Source organism: Callorhinchus milii, unplaced genomic scaffold (assembly GCF_018977255.1).
Source record: "Callorhinchus milii isolate IMCB2004 unplaced genomic scaffold, IMCB_Cmil_1.0 Scaffold23, whole genome shotgun sequence".
Lineage (NCBI taxonomy): Eukaryota > Metazoa > Chordata > Chondrichthyes > Chimaeriformes > Callorhinchidae > Callorhinchus > Callorhinchus milii.
In genome coordinates this window covers 2,738,438-2,763,288 of record NW_024704764.1, presented here as the reverse complement: position 1 = coordinate 2,763,288, position 24,851 = coordinate 2,738,438, and the positions used below count along the sequence as shown (strand labels likewise).

Genomic DNA, 24,851 nt, shown 5'->3' with positions numbered 1-24,851 from the left:
TACGACACTTTGAGGAATTTCCAACGAGATCACTCGAGGGATTTTGAGCGGCAGGTGTCGGGCGATGTTGCGGAGGTGGGGGGGGGGGGGAAGGCAGAGCGGGTCGTGGCACGGATGTGGGAGAGAAAAGGACAGTCGAGGGTCAAGAGGACTCGCAAGCGAGAGACCTGGGTTCGATTCCCGGGCTGGGCGAAACCTTGGGCAAGTTTCCTTGCTCCACCACACGCCTGATAATAATCCCTCGAGACAAAAAAACATAAAAAATAATAAAAAGTCGGTCACTTCAATCCACGACTGTTTGCGGGGACGCTGCTGTGCGCCAATGGCTGCCGCGTTTCGCCCACAAATACACAGTCAATTCACTTTACAGTGCATTCTGTGAAGCGCTTTGAGACGTCTCGAAGACGGGAAAAGCGCTATATCAGATGCAAGGATTATTATTGTTGTAATAATCTCCTAATCTCTCAGCACTGTCTACTCCCTTCAAGGAGGCTTTCTGTACTAGGTCCGACCATCTGCACCTATTCCCTTTTTATCTCGAGCTCTGTGCCTTGCAAACATATATTCTTACTTTTCTGCTGATACACTTGCAGTTACTCGTCTTTACGTTGCCCCTGACATATTTATTTTACGAAAAAAAGTCTAGCGTTTCAATCCTTGCTGTTGGCACGTTTTAAACGTAGCGTATAACATGGATTTTATACATCAAATCAATTCATCTAATTTTCCTAAAACACACATATAATACAGAGGGACAGAGGGAGAAGCAGAGAGATAGAGTCGGGTGTCATCTGTATTCATCGATTACATGTCATGTGTATACATGTCTTCCCATGTCTGCGGATGATGTCACCAAGTGGGAGTAGGTAGACGTTGAAGAATAATAATAATAATAATCCTTGCATTTGATATAGCGCCTTATCGCATCGTCGAGACGACTCAAAGCGCTTCACAGAATACACTGTAAAGTGGAGTGACTGTATATTCTGTGGGCGAAATGCGGCAGCCGATTGCACACAGCGGCGTCCCCACAAACAGTCGTGGACAGAGCGACCAATTTTTTTTGAAGGTGTTATTACCCCCGAAAAAGCGATCCTCCAATCGACCAACAACCGGGTTCCTACTCACTGCCGGTAAACAGAGGGGTGCGGAGTGAGGAAACTCTCTGTCAGGTTTGCTGCTGCTTGTCCCAGGGAGTGGAGTCCTGTAGGTTAGTGGTTAGAGCACTCGTCACTCAAGCGAGAGGACCTGGGTTTGATTCCCGGCAAAACGTTGGGGTAAACAGGAACCCGGTTGTTTGTCGACTGGCGGAACGTTGATCCTGGGTTAATAATCAAAGTATAAATAAATAATACTAATTTAATATTAACAAACAATATTAATGAATAATACTCAATCCGCGACGGTTTGTGGGACATCCCTGTGCGCAATTGGCTGCCATGTTTCGGCCACAAAAGATACAGTCGATTCACATTGCAGTATATTCTGCGAATTCAGACGTCTCGAAGATGTGATAAGGCGCTGTATCAAACGCAAGGATTATTGGTAGCGGTAGCTATTGCCCGGACGGGCACAGATTGCTGGAGAGTGCTTTTGATGGTGAGCTGTGCAGCTTTGGCTGATTAAACAGAGGCGCGTGGAGTAAGGAAAGTTGTCCGGCATTTCGCCCCTGACGGGAATTGAACCCAGTTCCTCTCGCTTGCGAGCCAAGTTGCTCTAACCACTGACCCAATGTCCAGGTGCCTCTGCTACCTACTCCCAGCAGTCAACAACAATGTATTTGTACAGTACTCTTCGTGCAGGATAGCGCCTCACAGCGCTTTACAACGGCAGAGCCTGATGTCGAGCCAAGACGAGGTGACAGTAGGCACCACGGTGGAAGAGGAAGCGGGGATGGAGGGGTGGGTGGGTGGGGGGGGGGGGTGGGAGGTGGAGCGAGTGCCATCGTTTAGGAGCGAGGTGGCTGAAAGCACGGCCGCTGCTGGTGGAGTCGAGAGGACGAGGGACCTGCAGGAGGCCAGAGTCAGCGGGGACGAAGGTGCCGGGTGGCGGAGTGGGGAGTCAGCAGGTTGGAGAGAGGGACACAAGCGAGCTGCGCGTAGCTGCACGAGGTCAAATCGTCACCGCGAGACGGAGAACGCATCGTCTGCCTGGTGTCGCGAGCCGTCACCTTGTTCTGCTTGCGTCGATTGCTTTTGGAGCAGAATTCCTGCGGGTAGTAATCGCTGGGGGCAAAGCTCCCGCGGCTCCCAACGGTACAGAATCCGATACTTACACCTGGATAGTAATCCCGACAACAGTCAAACATTTCAAAGGCTTTAAAATGCTTTGCACAGAGCATTCCTCTGTCACTGTCCATTCTTGCTCATTCTCTGAAGCGGTGATTTGCAGGATTTTTGTGGGAACACCTGATACCATCGAGTACCTCAGGCGGAGGCACTGGATGGTATCTAAAATTGGCCTCGTGTCAGAAAGGAGAACGTCTGCCAACTTTTGTGCGCCAAAGGCCTTGGGTTTCCATCGAGGATCGGCCTGGCTCGGTTAGTATCCCTCTCGCCTCAGAGTCAAAAGGTGGAGTCCCATAACGCATTGGTTAGAGCTCTCGCCTCGCAAGCGAGAGGACCCGGGTTCGATTCCCGGGGCAGTGTGAAACGTTGGGCAAGTTTCCTTACTCCACGCACGCGCTTCTGTTTACCTAACAGTAAGTAGGAACCCAGTTGTTAGTCGATTGGTGGGTCACTTCTCCGGGGGTCAACAATCCCTCAAGGCAGTCGTTCACTTGATGGCTGTTTGTGGGACGCTGCTGTGCACAAATTGACTGCTGCGTTTCACTACAAATACACAGTCACTACACTTTAGGGAAAATTCAATGTTATAAGTGCAAAGGCAAGGATTATTATAGTCTTAAAGTCTCCAAAGCCATGACATCTTAAAACAGAACCGTAGAAATTTACACACAGAAGGCCCTTCGGCCCATCCGTGGAGTCCTGTAGCTCAGTGGTTAGAGCACTCGCTTTGCAAGTGAGAAACCTGAGTTCAATTCCAGGCAGAGGGCGAAACCTTGGGCAAGTTTCCTTACTCCACACAGAGCCTAATAATAATCCCTCCAAAACCAACAACAATAATAAATTGGTCATTTTCAATCTACGACTGTTTGTGGGACATTGCTGTGCGCAATTGGCTGCCGCGTTCGCCCACAAATATACAGTCAATTCACTTTACAGTGTGTTCTGTGAATCGCTTTGGGACGTCCTCCTGACGTGAAAAGCGCTATATCAAATGCAAGGATTATTATTATATCCGATTACATTCTTCCAGTACACTCACAGGTGTTCTCCCATCAAAGCATCGAGCTGCTTTTGAAACGAGATCAATGTCCCAAAAATTGCAAGTAAGATCTTGTGATTCTGTTTTGCTCCATTGCAACGCAGTCAACACAACTCGGGCGCAGCTCCCCCAGACTCAATGGTAATGAAAAGTACCTGTTGCCAAGTCCCCAGACGCTCAACTGATAAAATCTCATGTGAAATTCCTCTGCGCTGACAAGAAATGTTATACATGCAAATCCTGTTGATAGAACTATAAGAACATACGTATTAGGAGCAGGAGTAGGCCATTCGGCCCCTCGAGCCTGCCCCGCCCTTCAATAAGATCATGGCTGATCTATTCTAACTCCACCCGCCCGCCTTATCCCCATATCCCTTAATCCACAAGAAATCTATCAATCTCAGTCTTGAATATGTTCAAGGACTGAGCGTCAACAGCCCTTTGGGGTAGAGAATTCCATGAATTCACTGCCCTCTGAGTGAAGAAGTTTTTCCTCAACTCAGTGTGAAAGGGCTTACTCCTAATTTTAAGACTGTGACCCCTGGTTATAGTTTCTATACACCCAGAGTTTGGCTAGAGTCCTGGATTCAATAATAATAATAATAATCCTTGCATTTGATAGAGCTCCTTATCACGTCTTCGAGACGTCTCAAAGCGCTTCACAGAATAGACTGTAAAGCGAATTGACTGTATATTTTGTGGGCGAAACACGGAAGCCAATTGCGCACAGCAGCGTCCCCACAGACAGTCGTGGATTGAAGTGACCAAATTATTTTTTTTAACATTTATTTCGAAGGAATCATTACCCCTGGAAAAGCGATCCGCCAATCGATTGACAACCGGGTTCCTACGTATTGCATGGTAAGCTGTGGTGTGTGGAGTAAGGAAACTTGCCCAACGTGTGTACCTGATGGGACATTACTCGGAGCATTTGAAACTTATAATCCCTACTACATGAGTCACACTTGACAGTAAAATGATTACACAAACGTTTCAGTTTGACGAGATGATAAAAGTGTTAGTTCATTGTTCTTCGGAGAAAGTAAATGTTAACAGCTCCCGTAGCTCATGACTAAACCAACTGGGGACTCTCTTTTAACCCTCTTCCAGCCCGAATATAAACCTCAAGAGCGCAAAATCCGAGCCACTTCATTCAAACTAAATGGTAAAACAGCATCAGTGGCCTCGCGCAATTGGCCGTCCATTCACTTTACAATATATTCTGTGAAGCGCTTTGAAGACGTCCAGAAGAAATTATCAAATGCAAGGATTATTCGTATTGATCCAAACTGGACTCGTTCCTCGTGCTCAGGGACTTGGTGGGAAAAACCAGCCACAAGTTTGAAGACAAAGCCCTTCATGTGGGGTAGATGTCTCACAGCGGTTTACAAAGATAGGAGGTTGGATGCTGAGCAACTGAGGAGTGGGTGCGGGGAGAGCAAGTGGTGACCGTAAGCACAGCTGAAGAGGTAAGTTTCGATGTAGGATGTAAAGACAGGAAGATAGGAATACGATGAAAGATTAGAGGGAAAGGGTCCGAGGAGTGCAGGATCTGAAGGTTTAGGTGAGGAATTCTAGGGTGGGGAATATGGTGGGGGGGGGGGGGGGGCGGAAGTTGATTTCACGCACTGATGATTGTTCAGTGCCTTGGGATGTCCTCCCGACGTGAAAGGCGCTTTACAAATATAATTTGTTGTTGTTGTTGGTTGGTTTGAGTGGGTGGATGGGTGACGAGCGGTTCTTCATTCTTGGTTGGGTGTTGCCTCTTCCCTTGAGCAATCGGTGAATGACAGCCAAACCTTGACGTAACTCATCTCAACCTGGCAATCTTTCCCGAAACAGCGATGTACGCAGAATAACACTGGTATAGTTCTCGGTAATCATGTCACTGCGGAAAAAGATCTCCATTTCATACCTCCGAGATAATTCAATCTACCCAACTGATTGATACCAGCCAAGTGTCTCTTATCTTCTCAATGTTTTTGCTGAGAAGAATCTTTATAACTTTCCCAGGACATTTCAAAGTACTCCACAGGATATACTGTATAAAGTAGTGACTGTGTATTTGTTAAGTCAAATCAGCAGCCAATTTGCCTACAACAATAACCCAGAATAAGTGAACGGCCAAGTTTATATGGCAGATTGTTGGCACAGGTAGACTGGATGTCGGTTTAACGTCCCATCTCAAGAATGCCACCTTTAATTCCTGGTCTTTATACCTTCAGGACAGTCGCTAAGTAAATCCCTTGAACCTCTGACACTCTCCCTATCTCTCCGACCTCCTCACCTCCCAATCCACCACCGGCCTCCTGCTCGTCCCTCGCACCCCACCATCGGAGATCGCGGTTTCAGCCACTTCCCCCCAAAACTCTGGAACACTCTCCCTCGATCCCTCTGCCTTGCCCCCTCTCTCCTTTTTCAAGTCCCACCTGAAAACCTTCCTCTTCGACCGTGCTTACGGCCACCTCTGCCCTCCCCCCCCCCCCCCTCCCTCTTCCCACCCCACCCGGCTTGGGAGTCAGACTCCACCACTGTTAAGCGCTCTGAGTCGCTGCTCTACACGGAGGGCTCTGTATAAATGCAAGTTGTTGTCGTTGTATTTCCGGGAATTACATAAGACGAGAACCTACAACAATAATAATAATAATAATAATAACAAAAAGTAGGATGGGGGTTTCTCTTTAATGTGGCAGGAACATTTAAAAAAAAGAGTAATGCAGCGCACGAGACAAACACAGCAATGCCACAGAGAAGTCCTTCAGCATCCGCCATTCTAACCTGGCTAACACCGCACGACTGACTGATACGCAGTTGGCTCAGAACATAACATAATAAAAATTGAATCCTCAAACAACGTCCCTGGGCTGGGAACTCACAAACGCTTAGCTGTTCTGTAGCTAAAATTATTTGAATGTGCCCTTTGAGGGTGCAAAATTGCTTTGCTTGTCAGCAAAACGGGAAAGGATAGAGATACGTCACTTTCACGAGCACACAATGCCGCTAGTCAACAGGTTAGTTAGCTCCAGGTCAAGAGAGTTACTCGGTAGGTGCCTTCACAGAGGAACTGGCACTTCCACACTTTGTCCCTGAAACACCTTAGCTGCATCGAACTGCTACACACTTTGTAACAGTCGAGTCATTAAGTTGGGGACTAAAAAACCTCTTCATAAAGACCCAAACGTAGACCGTGTAAGATTGACCAAACGCTGGAAGTCTTCCAATTCAGTCGTAATTTAAGAAACTGCTCCGTCACACTTGGTTTTTTTAAAAAAAAGCTTTTCCAAACTTTTAAACAATCATAAATTTTGTGACAACGGTCAAGTGTGGGTCACTTTGGAATTTCAACTTGAATTGGTGTGAAAGTGAAGAGAATAAACTCTACTCTTTGGGCCCATTGGGTGGTTGGGACTAAGTTTATTACACAAAGAGCTCTCGGACCATAACCACCTGAGTTACAGTGAAATAAATTCCGTACTGAAGCTGTCCACATTTTATTCATCGGTGTCGCAGATCGGGTGACCATCCCTTTGTTTTAGTCGCGCAAAGATAACCCTTACCGGCCACACACAGCTTGTACGCTGATGCCACGAAGCACTGGGATCGAGACTTGTGCAGTCCTGATAACAGAACGCTGGTCATTAGAAACTCGACACCGGGCAGCACTGGGAATACAGGCTTCACAGTTACCAACCGTTCAACAAAAGGCATTGTGCAGCCGGTTGGAAGTACATCAGAAACAAACAGAGCGGATAGATGCCATGAGGGGAATCACTGCTGCGTAATTAGACGGTCATTAAGTTGGGGACAAAAACCTCTTCGTTGGGACCAAAATGAGAGGGCGTTAATAACCATTACAGGCCTTTATTGCCACTGCATCTCTCCCCCTCCCTCCAATATAGTGACATCCATTTCAAAATGGATTCAGCTGCAGTTTGAGCTCGGGGACCTATACTGCTGACATCCCTATAAAATGTTTTTTAAAAAAAATTCTCCTAACAGAACATGTAGAATTAAAAGCTAGTACTAATCAAGTGATACGACTAATTGGAATGAAAAGTTTCTTTTTGTTGAAATCATTCTTTCTTCTCTTCGCTCTCTGGTGTGGGTTCTGGTAAGCATTCTTCTGCCACAGCGCTGTTGCTCTCGGTCCCCGAGGTGCTCTCACTCGCTCCCTGCTCCACGCTGCTGTCTGTTGTATCCGGACAGCCCTCCTTATCCTCTGGAGTGGCTGTACTCTCTTCGCTGCTCTGTTGGGGTTCTGGCGTTTCATCGTTGCGCGGTTCATCTGCAAACAAGTACACACACACACACGCACACACATCAGTGTCCTGCCACGTCAGCATAAAAAAGACCCCAAGGCCCTACCCATGCAGAAATGCTGTACAGTCGAGGCATCAAAATCATCTCTGTGGGGGTCCTACAGTTCGCAATAATAATCCTTGCATTTGATAGTGCCTCATCACGTCTTCTAGACATCTCAAAGCGCTTCACAGGATATACCGTGAAGTGAATTGACTGTATATTTGTGGGCGAAATGCGGCAGCCAATTGAGCACAGCAGCGTCCCACAGGCAGTCGTGGATTGAAGTGACCAATCTATTATTATTATTTTTTTCGAAGGGATTATTATTACAACAGTGATGTTTAGCATATAGGACAATCTTTAGTTATCAAACCAAGAATTTCCATATTTCCATTCCCATCTAGTGGATCATGTGGGGAAAAGAGAAAGAAGGTTGGTAGAAAATAGAGCCAATTATCCTTATTAATTGGGAGGCAGTAAGCCTAAAATCAGCTTGTGGCTATGGAGAACTATGCTCAAATGGATGTGGGAATGAAGAGTCAGAAATCTGATCTCAACTTGTCTACAAACAAAATACCAAACAACGCCTCCACATGCAGCCTAGCCTGTCCCTCAAGTTAACAGGCTCAGCCTTACACAATCCAATTTACCATATATTCTGTGAAACGTTTTGAGACATCTCAATGAAGTGATAAGGAGCTGCATCGAATGCAAGTATTATTATTATTATATGTAAGATTTATTATATATAAGATTTATATGTACATATAAGATTCTTATCAGGCTTGACGGAGTAGACAGTGTGAGACTGTTTCCCCTGGTTGAAGAATCTAAAACTAGGGGTCACAGTCTTAAGATTAAGGGTCAGGCTTTTCGAACAGAGTTGAGGAAACACTTCTTAACTCAGAGGATAGTGAATTTGTGGAATTCTCTACCCCAGAAGGCTGTGGATGTTCAGTCCTCGAACATCTTCAAGACTGAGGTTGATAGATTTCTAAAGGATAGAGGGTTTAAGGGAGATGGGGATAGGGCAGGCAGATGGAGTTAGGTTAGAAGATCAGCCATGATCTTAGTGAATGGCGGGGCAAGCTCGAGGGCCCAAATGGCCTACTTCTGCTCCTAATTCCTATGTTCCTATTATATCATTGGAACATCCATTAAGTGGAAATCCATTATTCAATCTCTTAAGGGACTGATTAACTATCTCCCATTTTGGGATTTTCTCCGACCTGACTCCTCTGGTCGCCCGTTCCACTCAACCAACTCGGGGATAGTGCATATACCCTGCCCTCTCCACACCACCATCAGCCTTCAGGTACTGAGACAGCCAGTGGAGGACTGGGGTGATAAGTGTATGGAATTTGATGCAGGTGAGGACACAAGGGCAGCGGAGTTTTGGGATTATCTGGATCCTTGTGGATGGTGGAACTGAAAGGAACAGTGAGGAGTGCATCAGAGAAGTGTACACAGGAGGTAACAACAGGTGACATTTGGCCTGAGATAGGCAGGCAATGTGACAGAGGTGAAGAAAAGCACACTTGGCCAGGAAGCGAACATCAGGAAGGAAGAAGAAAAGCTGATGAACAAACCTTTGTCAAGATAACTTGCTGAAATAAACACAAAAATTACAAACACTATTGACACTTGCTTTTCCGGCTCAGCCTTTTGTAATTTGTTAAAATTATTTTCCATCGAATCTGATCTTTTTCTACTCTTACGATCCACTTCAAAAGCAAACTATTTTTAAACTCTCTTCTAACGCTGAATATAGGCTGTAAAAAAAACTAGTGTGCAGTTGTTTTCACAGAGCTCTCGGTTCAGTATACTCAGTATATTGCTGCTCAAACAATTTTAGCCTCACTTCGAAGAACATCAACAGCTCACACCTCACTTCAAAAATAAACCATGAAACCACAGAACTGGATCAAGATTAAGATTACCTTTCTTCTTAGAACTGAAATCTAAGCGGAACGTAGACATTTGACAAAGACAGTCTATCAAGAAAATCTTGCTTTTCTCAGTGACCAAAGATGGCATCAACAATGCGGAGAACAAAACACAGCTACACCTTGGGGAGGAGGAGGAATTAGAGATGAACGATAAAGTTGTAGACACATTAAGTGTACAGGCGTCACCCTACCAAACACACTTGTCGTCAGGTGTCCTGCAATGAACCAGCAGACTTGAGGCTCAGAGAGGCCTTTCAATAACCCACCATTTCAACTGCTTTCGCCCACAAAATACAGTCAATTCACTTTACAGTATGTTCTGTGAAGCACTTTGAGACGTCTGGAACACATGATAAGGCGCTGTATCAAATGCACAGATTATTATCATCACCATTTTAAGGCCTCGGTTTACTTCGATCAGTCAGTTAAGAACCATGGGACATTGCTGTGTGCAACTGGCTGCCATATTTCGCCCACATATACACACACACACAAAATAACAGTCAAACCACTTTACAGTATATCCTGTAAAGCGCTTAGAGACGTCTGAACGACAGGATAAGGCGCTGTATCAAATGCAAGGAATATTCATCCTCTCTTGTTGTGCACTTCCTGTGGTGTTCAGTGGCTCCAGGTGAGGTGGCCTATGGCTCACTTGCTCCCAGGGGAACCTCCTGCTCCTGGGATGTGGCTTTGAAACAAGCAAACAGGAGTTAAAAGACTCACCACGAGTCTCTCAAATTGGTACTTGGCTTGTGTTTGGATTAGCTGTTTGAGATCACACCACCGGGTCAGACTGTTGCAATCTGCGTCCCACACCAGTACTTGAACTTATAGCATCGTCCAGCGATCCAGTGCAAAGATCATTATTATTCTATAGAACGCAGTGGTGGGAGCCATTTTTTGTGTTGGCGTGCCACCCTACACTCACTAGCAAAGGTCACCCTGTTCTTATTTACTCTAACAAGCCAATTTCAATACACAATGTTGACCACATTGCTGTCGCAGTAACTCGCCAGCTCGTCCAGTCTCAAGCAATAACCACGTACAATAATCCTTGGCATTTAATGTAGCGCCTATTCACGTCTTCGAGACGTCTCAAAGCGCTTCACAGAATATACTGTAAAGTGAATTGACTGTATTTTTTGGGTGGCGAAATGTGGCAGCCAACTGCACACAGGAGTGGCCCACAAGCAATCGTGGATTGAGTGACCAAATTATTATTATTAATATATTTGGGGGGAGAAAAGGGAGTTTCTCTCGGAGTCCTAGGCAAGGATTCCCCTGATTTGTTTAATGACGCTCTGAAATATTACGCAGAGTAAATAATAATAATAATCCTTGCTTTTGAAATAGCGCCTTATCACATCTTCGAGACGTCTCAAAATGCTTCATAGGATACTCTGTCAAGTGAACTGACTGTATATTTTGTGGGCAAAAGCCTCAGACCTTTACCTGTCTCCATTGGAGTTTCCTCTGCTTTGGACTCGTCAGCCTCGCTGCCGCTGGGAGGTTCCTCGGGCGTGTTACTCTGGGCTTGTTGTTCTGCTTGTTCGGCCTCTTTCTCTCTCTCTTCCTGGCGCTTTCGGGCCTGCTCTTCGGCCTGGGCGATTTCAGCTGCAATCTTCTCCATGTCCACCTCCACCTTCAGGTTGCACAACTAAAGGAGGAAAAGAAGATCAAAAAGAGAACGACAAACAATCTGGTCAAAAAATGTCTCAGTCAGTAGCCGTGTTGACTCTCTCTCCAGCAAGAAAGTTGTGGGTTCAAGTCCCCTTTTGGGAGTTTGAACTGGCGTAGTCAAGCTGATATTGTTGGTGATGTGTGGCATCATTGGAGGCATTTGTCTTTTGGATCAGGAGGACATTAAAGATCCATCGGCATTATTTGTAATGGGACATTTCCCCCAGTATCCCGGCCATCAATCCCGCAATAAAATTGGTACTTCACCACATGGCTGTTGGTGGGACATTAACTCCTTAAGTGAGTGCTTTACCAAACGGAACAATTTACGTTTCAGCAATCTGGTCGTTACAATATTACCCCCATCAAAAAAATTGCCTTCCTACCCGTTTCAGCTCGTTATTAAATACATCTGTTGTTTCCAGAAACTTCCTTTTCTTCTCTTGGTGACGGTCCTCAATCTGTAGGAGCTCAGCTTCCAATTTGCGCTTCAAAAACAGGAAAGAAATTCATTGAAGATCCTGCACTTCAGTTTAATGGTTATAATTATGTTGGTTTTGAACCATGCGATCAACCGATTAAGACTCAACCCCAAACAGCTTCAACAGCAACCTGTATTTTTGCAGCACCCTTCACATATCACGGTCAGAAGTGCCATCCTTCAGAAGAAACATTAAACTGAGGTCCTGCCTGCCTATTCAAGTGGACGTTAAATAATAATGCTTACGTTTGATACAGCACATTTTTAAGTCGTTAAGACTCCTCAAAGCACTGAATATACTGAAACTGGACTGACTGTGTACACTGTGAGCAAAACACGGTAGCCAATTGCGCACAGCAGTATCCCGTGGATTTTGTGGGTACATTACCCACGGAAAGTAATCCGCCAATCGAGTAACGATGCTCGGAAAACAGAGGCATGTGGAGTACGGAAACTTGCATAAGGTCTCGCCCCATCCGGTTGGTGTTTTGATACTCTCCGCTCAGATTGTGCGATACCAATTCCTGATTAGTGTATAATAACCATTTTCAACAATACAAACAAATTGACGGAACAATTCTCACAGAGCCCATGTTAGTGACCACACTCACCTGGTGGACCATCAGTGATTGCACCTGGCGTTTCAGCACCTGCATTCTGGCTGTCGTGACCACAGAGCGGACATCTGGCACCACACTCTCGCTCAGGATCTCACTAATCAAGCGGTGGTTTCGCTGGAAGCGAGCTGCAGAGATATGCTTCATTGAAAAGCCATCGTCATAATCTGTGGGGGGGCAATGGGGAAAAAAAAGATAACTGAGGAACATAGAAAACACAGCATTAATTGGTGCCGGCTTGGCACCCAAACTGGGGGTGAGTGACAAAGAGGTTGGCGAGATGGGTCTTGAATGAGGGGAGGGAGGGAGTGAGCCGGAGAGACTCTCGGATGGAGTTCCAGAGAGCAAGGGCAGAATGATTGAAAGCCTGTCCGCCAATGATGGGGCGGATAGAGGGCAGGGGACAAGAAGCAGGTCGGTTCACTGAGCAAAGGGAGCTGCTGGATCAATAGGATTGAAGATGCTTGCAGCGGTGAGATGAGGTGAGACTGTGGAGAACTTTGCAGGTGAGACTGAAGTTTGAATTCTATCTTGTTATCAGGTGTGTGGCACTCTGGAACACTGCATTAACCTACTGGGATAAAATGTACAATAACTTGCATTTATATGGAATCTCACGTGTAAAAAAGCGTCTACAAGTAGATATATAATGCCTACAAACGTCAAGCAAAAAGAGATTCAAACAGGCGTCCCGTTCAAAGCGATACGTTCTTGAACATATGGATTGAGTATCAGAGCAAAATGGTGTGGGAAGAGAGCTCTAGAAGTGGGGTGCGAGCAATAGACCATAGTCAATAAAATAAGAGGTTGCATCAAGTTTGTAAGAATAAATCTGAACACGTGAACCTTTCTTTTCCCTCTCAAAAGATGCAACTAGTTAAGAATTAATCGTACACATTTACAGAATGGACACTAAAAAGCACTACACATGAGGAACATTGCAATACCAATTGATTATTTCATGAAAGATAAAGGCGAGAACAGTTATGGGGATATGGCAGGACAGTGGAATTGAATGGCCATCTTGTTCTGAGTGCTGGTACAAACTCGATGGTCCGAATGGCCTCCTGTACTGTAAATTTCTATGAAACTTCCAGTAAGCGCAGTGCAAATATTCCTATTAACAACAACAACTTGCATTCCAGAGCATAAGTATTCAAGAGACTTCATCCTTCAAAAAGAGAGGTTACAATCTCAGATTGTAAAATCAACAACATCACACATCATGAGCCATGTATTAATGCTCGCACATTCATTCATTACATTCCAGTGTGATACTCATGTCATTCTTCAATGGAATCATTGAGGTTCCTTTATCAAAATTTGCATCACAATCTTGTAGCGTTTAGATACATCACATCACCTATGGGTCCCTCATAACTGTACAAAATATAAAATGCTGTTAACACACTTTTAATATGTAACTCAAAGACAACATCATTCAATATGGGATCCAAAAACAACATACAGTTCATTGCAGATAAATGTATCACCCGTTTGCCTCAATTCATCCACAAGCCACACCTTGAAATGGATTGCATCAAATAGCTCGTAAATGTCAGCAAGCTTGTCTACTGTAATTAAAATGCTTGTTCAGTAATCAATATAAAAAGGATTTCGCCCAAAGATAGGGTGGGCCCAGTAGCATAAAACACTCTCTTGTCAACAATATTGTAATTAGTATCTGCGCTGAAACTACTGCAGTCAACCAATCAGAAATACAAAGGCAAACCAACAGTAATAAAAATCCTTGCATTTGATAGAGATGTCTCAAAGCGCTGCACAGGATTTTGTGAGGATGAGTGGGGTGGACATGAGGGGTTGGGGGGGTGGCGGGGGGGCAGCACCCTTTCCAATGTCTCTCTGAGGTCAAATTTCCTCCCAAAACCATTTGTAGACTAATATAACTCCATTAATATTAATAATAATCCTTGCATTTGACATAGTTCCTTTCATGTCAGGATGACCCAAAGAGTTTATATACTATAAAGAGGAATGACTGCGTTTTGTTGGAAAACAAATAATAATCCTAGCATTTCAGACAGCGAACTATAATGCTGAAACATCTTAAAAGCCTTTCACGGGTTTATCGCTGGGTTTCTGTCATGTGTAAGGTCTACATTTGTAGGCAAAAGCAGTAGCCAATTTATTTTTAGCACAGTGCCCCCCAAAGAGTCAGGATATGAGGAACTAATTTTATTTGGGGGACTGTTGACCAGAACAACAACTCTGTTCTCCCAGTGCCATGGGAATTTTAATGTTCACTTGAATAATCTTGATTTAACATCTCATCTGAAGGATGGCACCTCCAACAGTATAGCACACCCCAGCCCTGCACTGAGGTGTCAGCCTTGACTCCCAAGATCAAAGATCCAACTTTGGGGGGGGGGGGAGAAAGAGAGGGATCAGACACACAGAGGGTTTAGAGGCATCACTCGGAACCTGAAGTGAGTGCTACCAGAGAACTCCTGAAAACATCTCCCTTTGAGATGTCTCAAATTCACGATGGCTCAGTGGTTAGAGCACTCGCCTCACAAGCGAGAGACCTGGGTTCGATTCCTGTCAGGGAGAAACCTTGGGAAAGTTTCCTTACTCCACACGCCTGATAATAATCCCTCAAGAAAACAAAAACAACAATAAAATAGGTCACTCAATCCACGACTGTTTGTGGGACACTGCTGTGCGCAATTGGCAGCCGCTTTTCGCCCACAAAATATACAGTCAATTCACTTACAGTATATTCTGTGAAGTACTTTGAGATGTCTCAAAGACATGAAAAGCGCTATATCAAATGCAAGTATTATTATTATAAGCCGCTATGTCAAAATGCAAGGACTTTATTATGATCAGGAACTATTTTGCTCACCAGACCCTCTACTGCCCAACGTCAGCAATATTTCATATTTTTAAAATAATTGGGAGTTGAGGTACAGATCAGCCATAATCTAATAGAAGAGGCGGAACAGATTCGAGGGACTGAATGGCCTACTCCTGTTCCTATGTTCCCTATGTCATGGAAGGGAATTACAAATGTGACAAAGCAAATGCATACTTCTGTTCCCTCACTTTGGAGGAGGGGTTTGTTAGCAATTCTCAAGTTAACATTGAGAACCAGTGCTGCCTGACAGATGAGATCAGGGGCCAGGCTGCAGTCCTGGATTAGGGAATGGCCCATGGAATGGGCGCATGTTCATAGAATCATAGAATCGTACAGCACAAAAAGAGGCCATTCGGCCCATCGAGTTTGTGCCGGGTCTTTGAATAGAGCAAATAATGTCAAACCCACTCCTCAGCCCTTTCCCCATAACCCTGCAAACCCGTCCTCCTCAAATACCCGTTTACCGCGTTTTTAAAAGTAGTTATATATGTTATATAACATTTTTCACAAACAACTGAATGTTAAGCAAATACTGCGGTTAACATTTCTCCATCACAAAACCATCACAAGGAAACACCATTCAGTCCAAGATTCCTATAAAGCTGAATCAAATGTAATTACAACTGAGTTAAGCATCTCAAATGCAATATTACCGGTAACCCGCATTTTTAGAACAGAAGAAATTGAATATAAAAGGTACCAACTGCCCCTCACCCACCCCCCGAAAACCCACAATCTCACGAGTATTCAGGGAGGGCAGGACAGGGGGAAGCAGGGAGATCAAAAGCACGGTCGAAGAGGAGGGTCTTGAGATGGGTCTTGAAGGTGGCATGGGAGGGGGCGAGGCAGAGGGACTGTGGGGTGGAGTTCCAGAGGGTGGGGGCAGAGTGGCATAAGGTTCGCCCGCCAATAGTGGGACAAGGCGGGGAATGTGAAGCAGCCTGGAGCCCGCTGAGCGGAGGGAGCGAGCGGGACGGTAGAGGGTTAAGAGGTTGCGGAGGTAGGTGTGAGCGAGGCGATGGAGGACTTTGAAGGTGAGGACCACGATCTTGAACTGTATCCTCTGTGTGATGGGAAGCCAGTGGAGTCGGGCGAGGATGGGGTTGATAGGGTAACGGAGCCTGGTGGGGGTGAGGACACGGGCTGCAGATTTCTGGATGATCTGCAGTCTGCGGAGGGAGGAGTTGGGGAGGCCGACAAGCAATGAGTTTGCATAGTCGAGCCTCGATGTAACAAAAGCATGTATGAGGGTTTTGGCCTTTGCTCTATAAACTTTATGGCCTTTGGTTAACCACAGAAATGAAGGGTGGAACAACCAATTACTGAAAAATGTATGATGTATGTTGATTCCTGGTTGGTAATTACGGATTGCTGCATATTCACTGATAAATCGCTTCACACCCTGGCACCTCCCTATCTCTCCGACCTGCTTACTCCCTACTCCACTACCCCAGTTTCCTTCTCTCAGCTGTCTCCGGTCTCCTGCACGTTCTTCGTCCGCTTTGCTCCACTATCTGCGACCATGCTTTCAGCCATTACACCTGAGACTCTGGAACTCTCTGCCTCCATCACTCCACCTTGCCCCCTTCTTGTCCGTCTTTAGATGGCACTTTCCTCTTGGAAGGTTAAAAGCAAGAATAGCAGGAGGTTATATAGCCTGTTGAGCTGGTTCCACAATATTATTAGATCATGGCTAATCTTTAAATATAATTTCCCCACTTTTTCTCCAAACCTTATATCTGACGTCTATCAGTCTCCCTTTAGGCATCTATAATCCTTGCATTTTTGATATAGCGCTTTTCACGTCTTCTTGACATCTCAAATCGCTTCACAGAATATACTGTAAAGTGAATTGACTGTATATATTTGTGGGCAAAGCGCAGCAGCCAAGTGCGTACAGCAGTGTCCCACAAACAGTCGTGGATTGAAGTGACCAATTTTATTATTATTTTTTCTCTTGAGGGATTAGTATCAGGCTTTTCTGGGTGCACTGCATTCCACATTCTCACAAGCATTTGTGTAAAGAAATGTTTTCTGATCAAGTGACATTTTCAGGTATTAATCTGTGTAAAAATCTGTCGCTCGGAGACAGACCTATCAACAACATGCTAAGTACAAGCAGCAAAACGCCAAGGAATGATATATGAAACGCTAAAAGGAAACACAATGGATATGTGGGTGTGATGAGAAGGCGATGGTCGACATTGCCTTAAATGGCTTGATTTGCTCTCTGCCAGTAATTGCCTTTTCGATTGCTATTATTCTCTCAACTCAATCAGCAACACATAAAATTCATTGAGGCAAATAGTAGAAATTTAGAGGACACTATTCGGCCCATCGAATCTGCGCCATCTCACAGAAAAAAGGTATTCATTCAATCCCACTGCCCTGCCTTATCACCATACGCTTTCAAGCCTTTAACCTTCATCAACCTTCGTGGAACCTGTAGCTCAGCGGTTGGAGGCATCGCAAGCAAAAGATCTGGGTTCGATTCCCGATCAGAGCGAAACATTGGGCAAGTTTCCTTACTCCACATGTCGTTTGCCTCGCAGTAAGTAGGAACCAGGTTGTTAGTCGACTGGAGGATTGTTTTCCCAGGGGTAATAATTCCTTCAAGAAAATATATAAATTGGTCACTCAATCCACGACTGTTTGTGGGACACTGCTGTGCGCAATTTACTGCCATGTTTCGCCCACAAAATATAGTCAATTCACTTTGCAGTGTATACTGTGAATCGCTTTGAGACTCCTCGAAGACATGACAAGGTGCTATATCAAATGCAAGGATTATTATTATATACAGGTCTGCTTCCCTCTTGAAACCCACAATGGACTCTTGCCTCTACCACCTTACTTGGTAGTGTATTCCACATCCCAACAACTCATTCAGTGAAAGATATTTGCCTGGGCTTGTTCTAGCTCTTCCTGTGCTTTCTTTTACTGTGGGCAAATTATTTTGACATTTTATAGATGGTGAGTGAGGAGCTACAGTAGCATAATCAAATATTAACCTTAACCTGGCAGAGTTGGTGAAATGCTTGTTGAAATGTGGATAGGTTGAATTTGTAGACACAATGACTAGAACATACAACTTGTATTTATATAATAGTGCCCTTCAACCAAGGTAGCAAAAAGTAATACTGGGTAGTTGGAACTCTGAAACGATTGAGTAAGATTTACTCTGGGTATACTCAAAACGCAACCAAGCCCATCCTTCAAGGGGTAGATCAAGTTTACCTCACAGAAAAATTCACATCAACTTTCACTCCAATTCACAAAAGTGTCAACAGTATCAGAAGCACATCCCCCCACCCTCCAACCCATCGCAAAAGAAGTCATAAACTTGGGCGGATTATGGAGTAGAATATCCTCTGGACTTGAAATCAGTCAGGTCAATGCTCACCATCAGGGTCCTCAGCTGGCTGGATGCTCATGTACGGCTCGCCTTTCTCCATGCGTGACTGCCGCTGTCGACTCTCTTCCTCCAAAGCCGCCTCCGCCCGGCTCTTTGCGTTGATGTAGGCGAGATACGCAGGTGAGTTGTGGTATGCTTTCATGGCTTCATTGTACTCAATCTGCAAGAAGTGGATTGAAGAACACAACAAAATGTCAAGGTCAAAAATGCCACTCAGCTACTCTCTGCCTCAACTTACTCTACCTTCCGATTGATGACCAATCTGCAGCTCTTTGAGGAAGATAGGCAAGGTTTCCCTGAGTCAAGCTAACTGAGATGGCAGGCCTGGTGAGGGAGACGGGAACGCACGTTGCCCTCTGTGGTGGAATGTGTGATCTGATATTTGAGCCAGGTGACTCTGTGGAACTCCAGAGCATTGTAAAGAGTAATTTGCCGGCCTGGGTCATCAACAGGACTTGGGAGGATAGGCATTTACTGGGGCACACGATTCTCCGATTTGGTATTTCTAGTTTGACAAGCCGAGTGTGTAGTTTCCCAATGCTCCTGTACTGACAGGCTTCAGTATAGCTGGTTAAATTCCAGCAGTAACCCAATGCATAGTTCAGGATTCACAACAACCTGCAGTTGTGTTCTCTGGCCACAGGCAAGTAGTGAAATCTATTGAGCTAGTCTTTCTAGACAGAGAGAAAGCACACTCCAGAACTGGAAAACAAAAGTCTTGTTTTTGTGAATTCTCAGCACCTGAAACTGGAGACTCCAAAGCACAGAGAGGGACCAACTACCAAAAAAAGCTTGAAATGAGCAAACTGCTTAAGCATAAAACAAGGCTTCTGATACCAACAACTGAACACTCGTATTCTTGTCCCTGACGGTTCACTGAACGGGTTTTCTACCCCTACTGTTTTACCTTCTCTGCTTCATAATCATTCAGATATTCCTGCTTTTCCTCATCAGTCAGATCCCGCCACATTCCACCGATGATTTTCCCTATTTCCCACAGCTTCAGATCAGGATTGGAGGCCTTAACCTGGTCCCATACCTAAAACACAATAAGGAGACGGTTTACAGAGCTGGTACAGTAATAAAAGTTACCACACCGTCAACCAGGCAGCTTATATGGGTGCAGTATGATCAACATCCAAATGCACCGAATTATAGTCAGTGAATTAAAAGAGGGAGCCTCGCGTCTAGTGCTTCTTCCAAAAACCAAACAGTTAAGAAAGAATGGAGGTGAATTTTTGGTGCTTTGAATTGTTTTGCTTAAGCTACAGCTAAGGTGGAATATCATCGGTGGAAATAGGCTGGGAGGAGTTAGTATCTAATAGTAAGGGCGAGTGACCTGAAGTTACAGACACTCCTAATGGAATTGCATCAATCATTACTGAGTCAAATCAGGTTAATGCCCAAGCATCAGGACTGCTCATTCAGCAATCACACTGACCGGGATCAGCACCTCGTTCCAGTTAGTTAATAAGACACACTTGTTGATTTACAGGAAAAATGGGGATTTTAAAAGTTGACCACATTCCTTAACAATGTGTTTTTTTTAATTAAAAAAGTGCTGCTGCTGATGGGAATAATCCTGCTTTTAAATGAGCCAGCAACACATTACTGAATGTATTTCAAAGAGGGCCATTCACACGGTTCATCTCTAGAATAATGGACATCTTAGAGCGAAGTGCAAGCTGTCATTCAGATCGCTTTTTGCATGACCTCTCGGAAGTCTAAAAGGTTGGTGGCACATTACAAAGCAGTCTTCTTGGGTTTGGTTATACATTTGAGCTTTTACCAGTCGGGCAAATGAGTCTTGCAAGATATGCTGAGACACAATCCCACCAAGAGTGTACCTTTCTGCTGTAACGCATGTAGGGCATCAAAGGCTTGTCCGGTGGCTTTGGTGGCTTTGGAATAGTGATACCAGATGATGTCTGCAGGGAAACAGAAACATGTCACGGCTGCGCTTGTGATTTTGCATTTTGAGGAAAGGTACCTCTAAAGCCCTGTACAGTTAGCAAGGAATAGAACCTGAAGCGTTTGACAAGAACTGGGATGTCACACCATCCAAACCGCACTCCTGGATTCCCTTTTAAAATTTGAATTATTCTGCACAATAAAGAATTAAACTTTGAGTCAAAAAAAGTGACACAAACCAAGGACTGAAAATTCTACAATTAAGAATGTTTTTTGGGTGAGCTGTATTTACTGAGCGTTATCTGCGTAAGATTGCCAGATCGCTATTGCAGTGCCTAAATCTGCTTGTCACAGGATGCAACAAAATTCTTTGCAGCACGAGAGGAATAAAAAAGGTGTGGATCACTCATGTCAAAATGGCAACCCGCACAAAGGAGACAATGCAATTTGCAAATATTATTAATTGATATCAATGCATCTTTTATTTATAACCGACTGTAAATTCGGCAGCAAGACATTGGAGTGGGGGGGGGGGTGTGATGAAGGGCTTTTATAGAGACGGACATATTCTCAAAGAAAAAGAATAAAAAGTAAGAAGCCAGACTCAAAATTAAGCTACATTTGCATTGTGTTGCTACCTATTCTGCATTTTCTGTGAAAGAAAGCGCAGAGCAGTCCATATTCCAGGAGTCATAGGTTTTGTCATGGTCAGATTATGAAATTGTGCTAATCTGGACCTCAAGGTCCTCAAGCCACCAACAAGGATAGCAGCATTGACTTTCTTCAGTTGAACATCAAGGAGACCAAGGCCCTCCTGATTGGCTCCCGTCAACGCCTCTACAACTCAGGCACTGACAGTATCGCCATCCACGGATGCACACTCCACCTCACTGAGCCAGTCCGAAACCTTGGTATCTTGTTTGACCCTCAACTATCCGTTCTACCCCACATCCATACCGTGACCTGCTCTGCCTTCCCCCACTTCTGCAATACCGTCTCACACCGCATGCCGCTGAAACCCTCATATATGCATTCATAACATCCAGGCTTGACCATGCAAACTCCTTGCTTGTCGGGCTCCCCAATTCCTCCCTCCATAGGCTGCAGTCCCTCCGCCTCGCCGCCCTCTCCCCTGCCTCCTTCAAGACCCATCTCAAAACCCTCCTCTCTTCAACCATGCTTCCGATCACCTCCCTTCCCCCCTGCCCTCCATCCTCCCCAATCCCGGCTCCCAGATCGGGCCCGAAACATTGACTCTCCTATGCCTTGGGACGTCCTCCCGACGTGAAAGGCGCTACACAAATGCAATTTTGTTGTTGCTTTACAAGAACTTTGCTGTAACTCCGCCAGGAATTGTGTTCTCTGATGCAGAACTGGAAAAAAAAATTCAGAGAGTCAGCACTTTGAAGCCTCCTCACAATAGCAGAATTGTTTGCTGTTTTCTTTTTGAGGTTTCTCTTATGTGGGTTCAATTGACATTTTTGGCTAACAAGAGTGCCTGTAGGGGAAAAATGCTGATGTGCGTTCTCTCCGTTTTGATGTTTTCGTTTTGTTACGAATTAAACTGAGTTAAGAGGAGAATTGACCCAGTACAATGCAAATTTTCCGTACGAAATGTAGTCTGCTCAGGTAAACTTAATCAATTTTTAATTGAGTCAGCGGTTAATCTGTCGCGACACCAGCAACAACAGCAAATCACATTTGTGTAGCGCCTTTCATGTCAGGAGGACGTCCCAAGGCACTGGAAAGTCAGGGAACCGTACCCAAGCCGGTGGTTGGGATCAGGAGGGGTGGATGGCGGGGAGGGGAGGGGTAGGATGGTGACTGAAGGAACGGTCGAAGAGGAGGGCCTTGAGCCAACGGTGCCCAACCCTTGCTTCAGGTGCACATCAAAAATTCACCCTGTGCCTTAATCGGAGAGAGGATGTACCTAAATGTATCTTTATAAGACTGTAGAGGTGGGAGATGCACTTAGAATTCAGCTTGTCCAAAGCTGAATTTGGAGTTCTCTTGAATTAGGATAAAATGAGAATGGGCTCTCTGAAAGCACACACTAGAAGTACAAACGCAAAGAATATGAGGCTGCCTAACTAAAAGCAGAACTAAATCAAGTCAGAGCTAACTGTAACCTGAACAGAGCAGGAGCTGAAGTGTAAGAGATCACAGCATTTATCTAGCACTAGCTCAGCCAGTCCAGTTCTCATCAATTAGCTTGATGGACCTGAGATGGATAATAATAATAATAATCCTTGCATTTGTATAGCGATGTTCATGTGAAAATGACAGGGAGCTAGCTCACTGTGCAAAGAGCTTGCTGGGATAGAGCACAGACACCCCAGTGCCAATGGGAAGATTCTGTACATCTCCCCCAGTACATACAAGCGTTGGGGATAAGTCTTGTGAACACAAAGGGACGTTTTATATACCCCTTCCAGATAATTGATTCAGGCCATCAAACATCAAATTGGAGACTTTCACGATTCAAAATGTTACTATCAAAGTGGTTAAATTGGATGTAGTACAGTATTTTGAGATTAAAACATCATTTTAATTTCTTACCAGCTGCTTGCAGCCATGCAGACATTTGTGGAACAGCATTAAGGTACTGTTTTTGTCAAAGTGCCAACCATTTAGGATGCCTTTTGCATTGCGTTAACATTTTTATTGGATCATGCCCAAGAGTTACTGAGAAAAACGCAGCACGTTCAAACAGAAAATAGGAACGAAGCTCACTGTGCTGCCAGAAACACAGGTTAATTATGGGAAATGTTCATTCAAACTCGAGCCTGGATAGGTCGGTGAGCGTGAAAGTGTGGGGCTGTGTCCAAAAACAAAATGCATCCCACCGATAAAAGAACACCCATCCTCAGTGACATTTGGACACGGTCAAAAACGTATCTCTTTATTGTTAAAAAGAAGTCAGCCCCTTTACCCATCTATTTGGCTGTATTGGAGTGAAAGGTCTAGCCAAAAGTGGATGTGTGGAATATTAACGTTTTGGACACACTCTCTGAATGCCACCTGCTAAATTTGCTCTTTCACTATTGCTACGAGATCCTATAGGTTTGTAAATTCAATACTTACCTTCTCTCTCCCGATTATACTGGAAGAACGAGGAGTTCCGTTGTGAAACGGGGCCGCAGGGCCACAAGAATCCTATTTATAAACAGATCATAAGTCAAGCGTTTTGTCATATAGAAAAGAATCAAACATCAAGTTATGTTGAAAAATCCATTTGCTTATAATAATTGAAACACGTGGCATCAGTTCATTTCGAGATTAAACTTTATTACCATTCACCTTGTAAATTCCAATTGTATTTGGAAATGTTGAGTTGCTATGAGTCACCAGCGGGTGGCTCTCTTAACAAGCACTTTGGAATAATAACAACTTGCATTTATATAGCGCCCTCCACGCCAGGCGGCGTCTCAGGGCACTTAGCAATGGCGGAGCCCGAGGCCAAGCCAGGGGGAGGGGGAAGGCGACCATAGGCTCGGTCGAAGAGGAAGGTAAGACCCGAAGATGGGGAAGGAGGGGGCAAGGCGAAGGGGTTGAGGGAGGGAGTTCCAAAGTTGAATAGTTGATTGAGCAGTCAAATGATGAACAGATTGTCTCATTCACTAATACATTAACAGATTGTCTGTTCATGTGAAAGGGCACTTTGTAAATCGGTAAATAAATCTTTCTATACGCATGTCAAAATATTAACATGAAAGAGAGCTCTGAAGCGACTAATTTATCAGGATCAGCACCATGTGCTACTGCACAGAGACCAACATAGTGAGAGGGACGGAGGCTTGCACGCATGTTTAAGATGGAATATAGACTGTCTCAATGCTAGTTAAAGGTCATAAGGTTTCATAGTCGATGATCAAACTGGGAACCAGGTCAACAGCCAAAACATATTACACAGCCTTTCCATGTCATGCGGTGCTATATTAATTAATACAACACTGCTGAAAAAACAAAAGCTTTAGTCTGGTTAAGAGATAGGGAAAATAACTTGCCATTTGCCAGTCTATTTTCTTCCTTGAAACTGTTAACAAACTTTAGTTTAACAAGAGAAAACTGATCATAAAAGAGGGCAATTCATTTTTCCAGACAAGGTGCTGGTCAGTAAAGCAAGGGAAGAGCTGTGACAGGACCCACAGAAACAGAAACACCAGGAGAGCAGAGAAAGAAGCAAAGGATTGAACCTGCAGAGATGACACACTCAAAGCAGATAGGTGGTTTTCACAGCCTCACTAAATGTGAAGAATACTGGCCCCGGCTAGTTAAGTGAGTGGAA

The 24,851-nt window shown here is 44.7% G+C and overlaps 1 protein-coding gene across 1 annotated transcript in view; it reads right to left on the bottom strand.

Annotated features, from left to right (window-relative positions):
* Positions 1-5,990: 5,990 nt before the first annotated feature.
* smarce1 (SWI/SNF related, matrix associated, actin dependent regulator of chromatin, subfamily e, member 1) overlaps positions 5,991-24,851 on the bottom strand; it is a 42,986-nt gene continuing 24,125 nt past the window's right edge. The window contains exons 5-12 of the mRNA XM_042343180.1: positions 23,648-23,719; positions 20,500-20,580; positions 19,560-19,691; positions 18,641-18,812; positions 12,354-12,526; positions 11,648-11,749; positions 11,034-11,238; positions 5,991-7,612 (exon numbers count right to left, since the gene is read on the bottom strand). Of these exons, the coding sequence (XP_042199114.1) occupies positions 7,401-7,612; positions 11,034-11,238; positions 11,648-11,749; positions 12,354-12,526; positions 18,641-18,812; positions 19,560-19,691; positions 20,500-20,580; positions 23,648-23,719 (1,149 nt within the window). The 3' untranslated portion in view covers positions 5,991-7,400. The remainder of the gene's footprint in view (positions 7,613-11,033; positions 11,239-11,647; positions 11,750-12,353; positions 12,527-18,640; positions 18,813-19,559; positions 19,692-20,499; positions 20,581-23,647; positions 23,720-24,851) is intronic.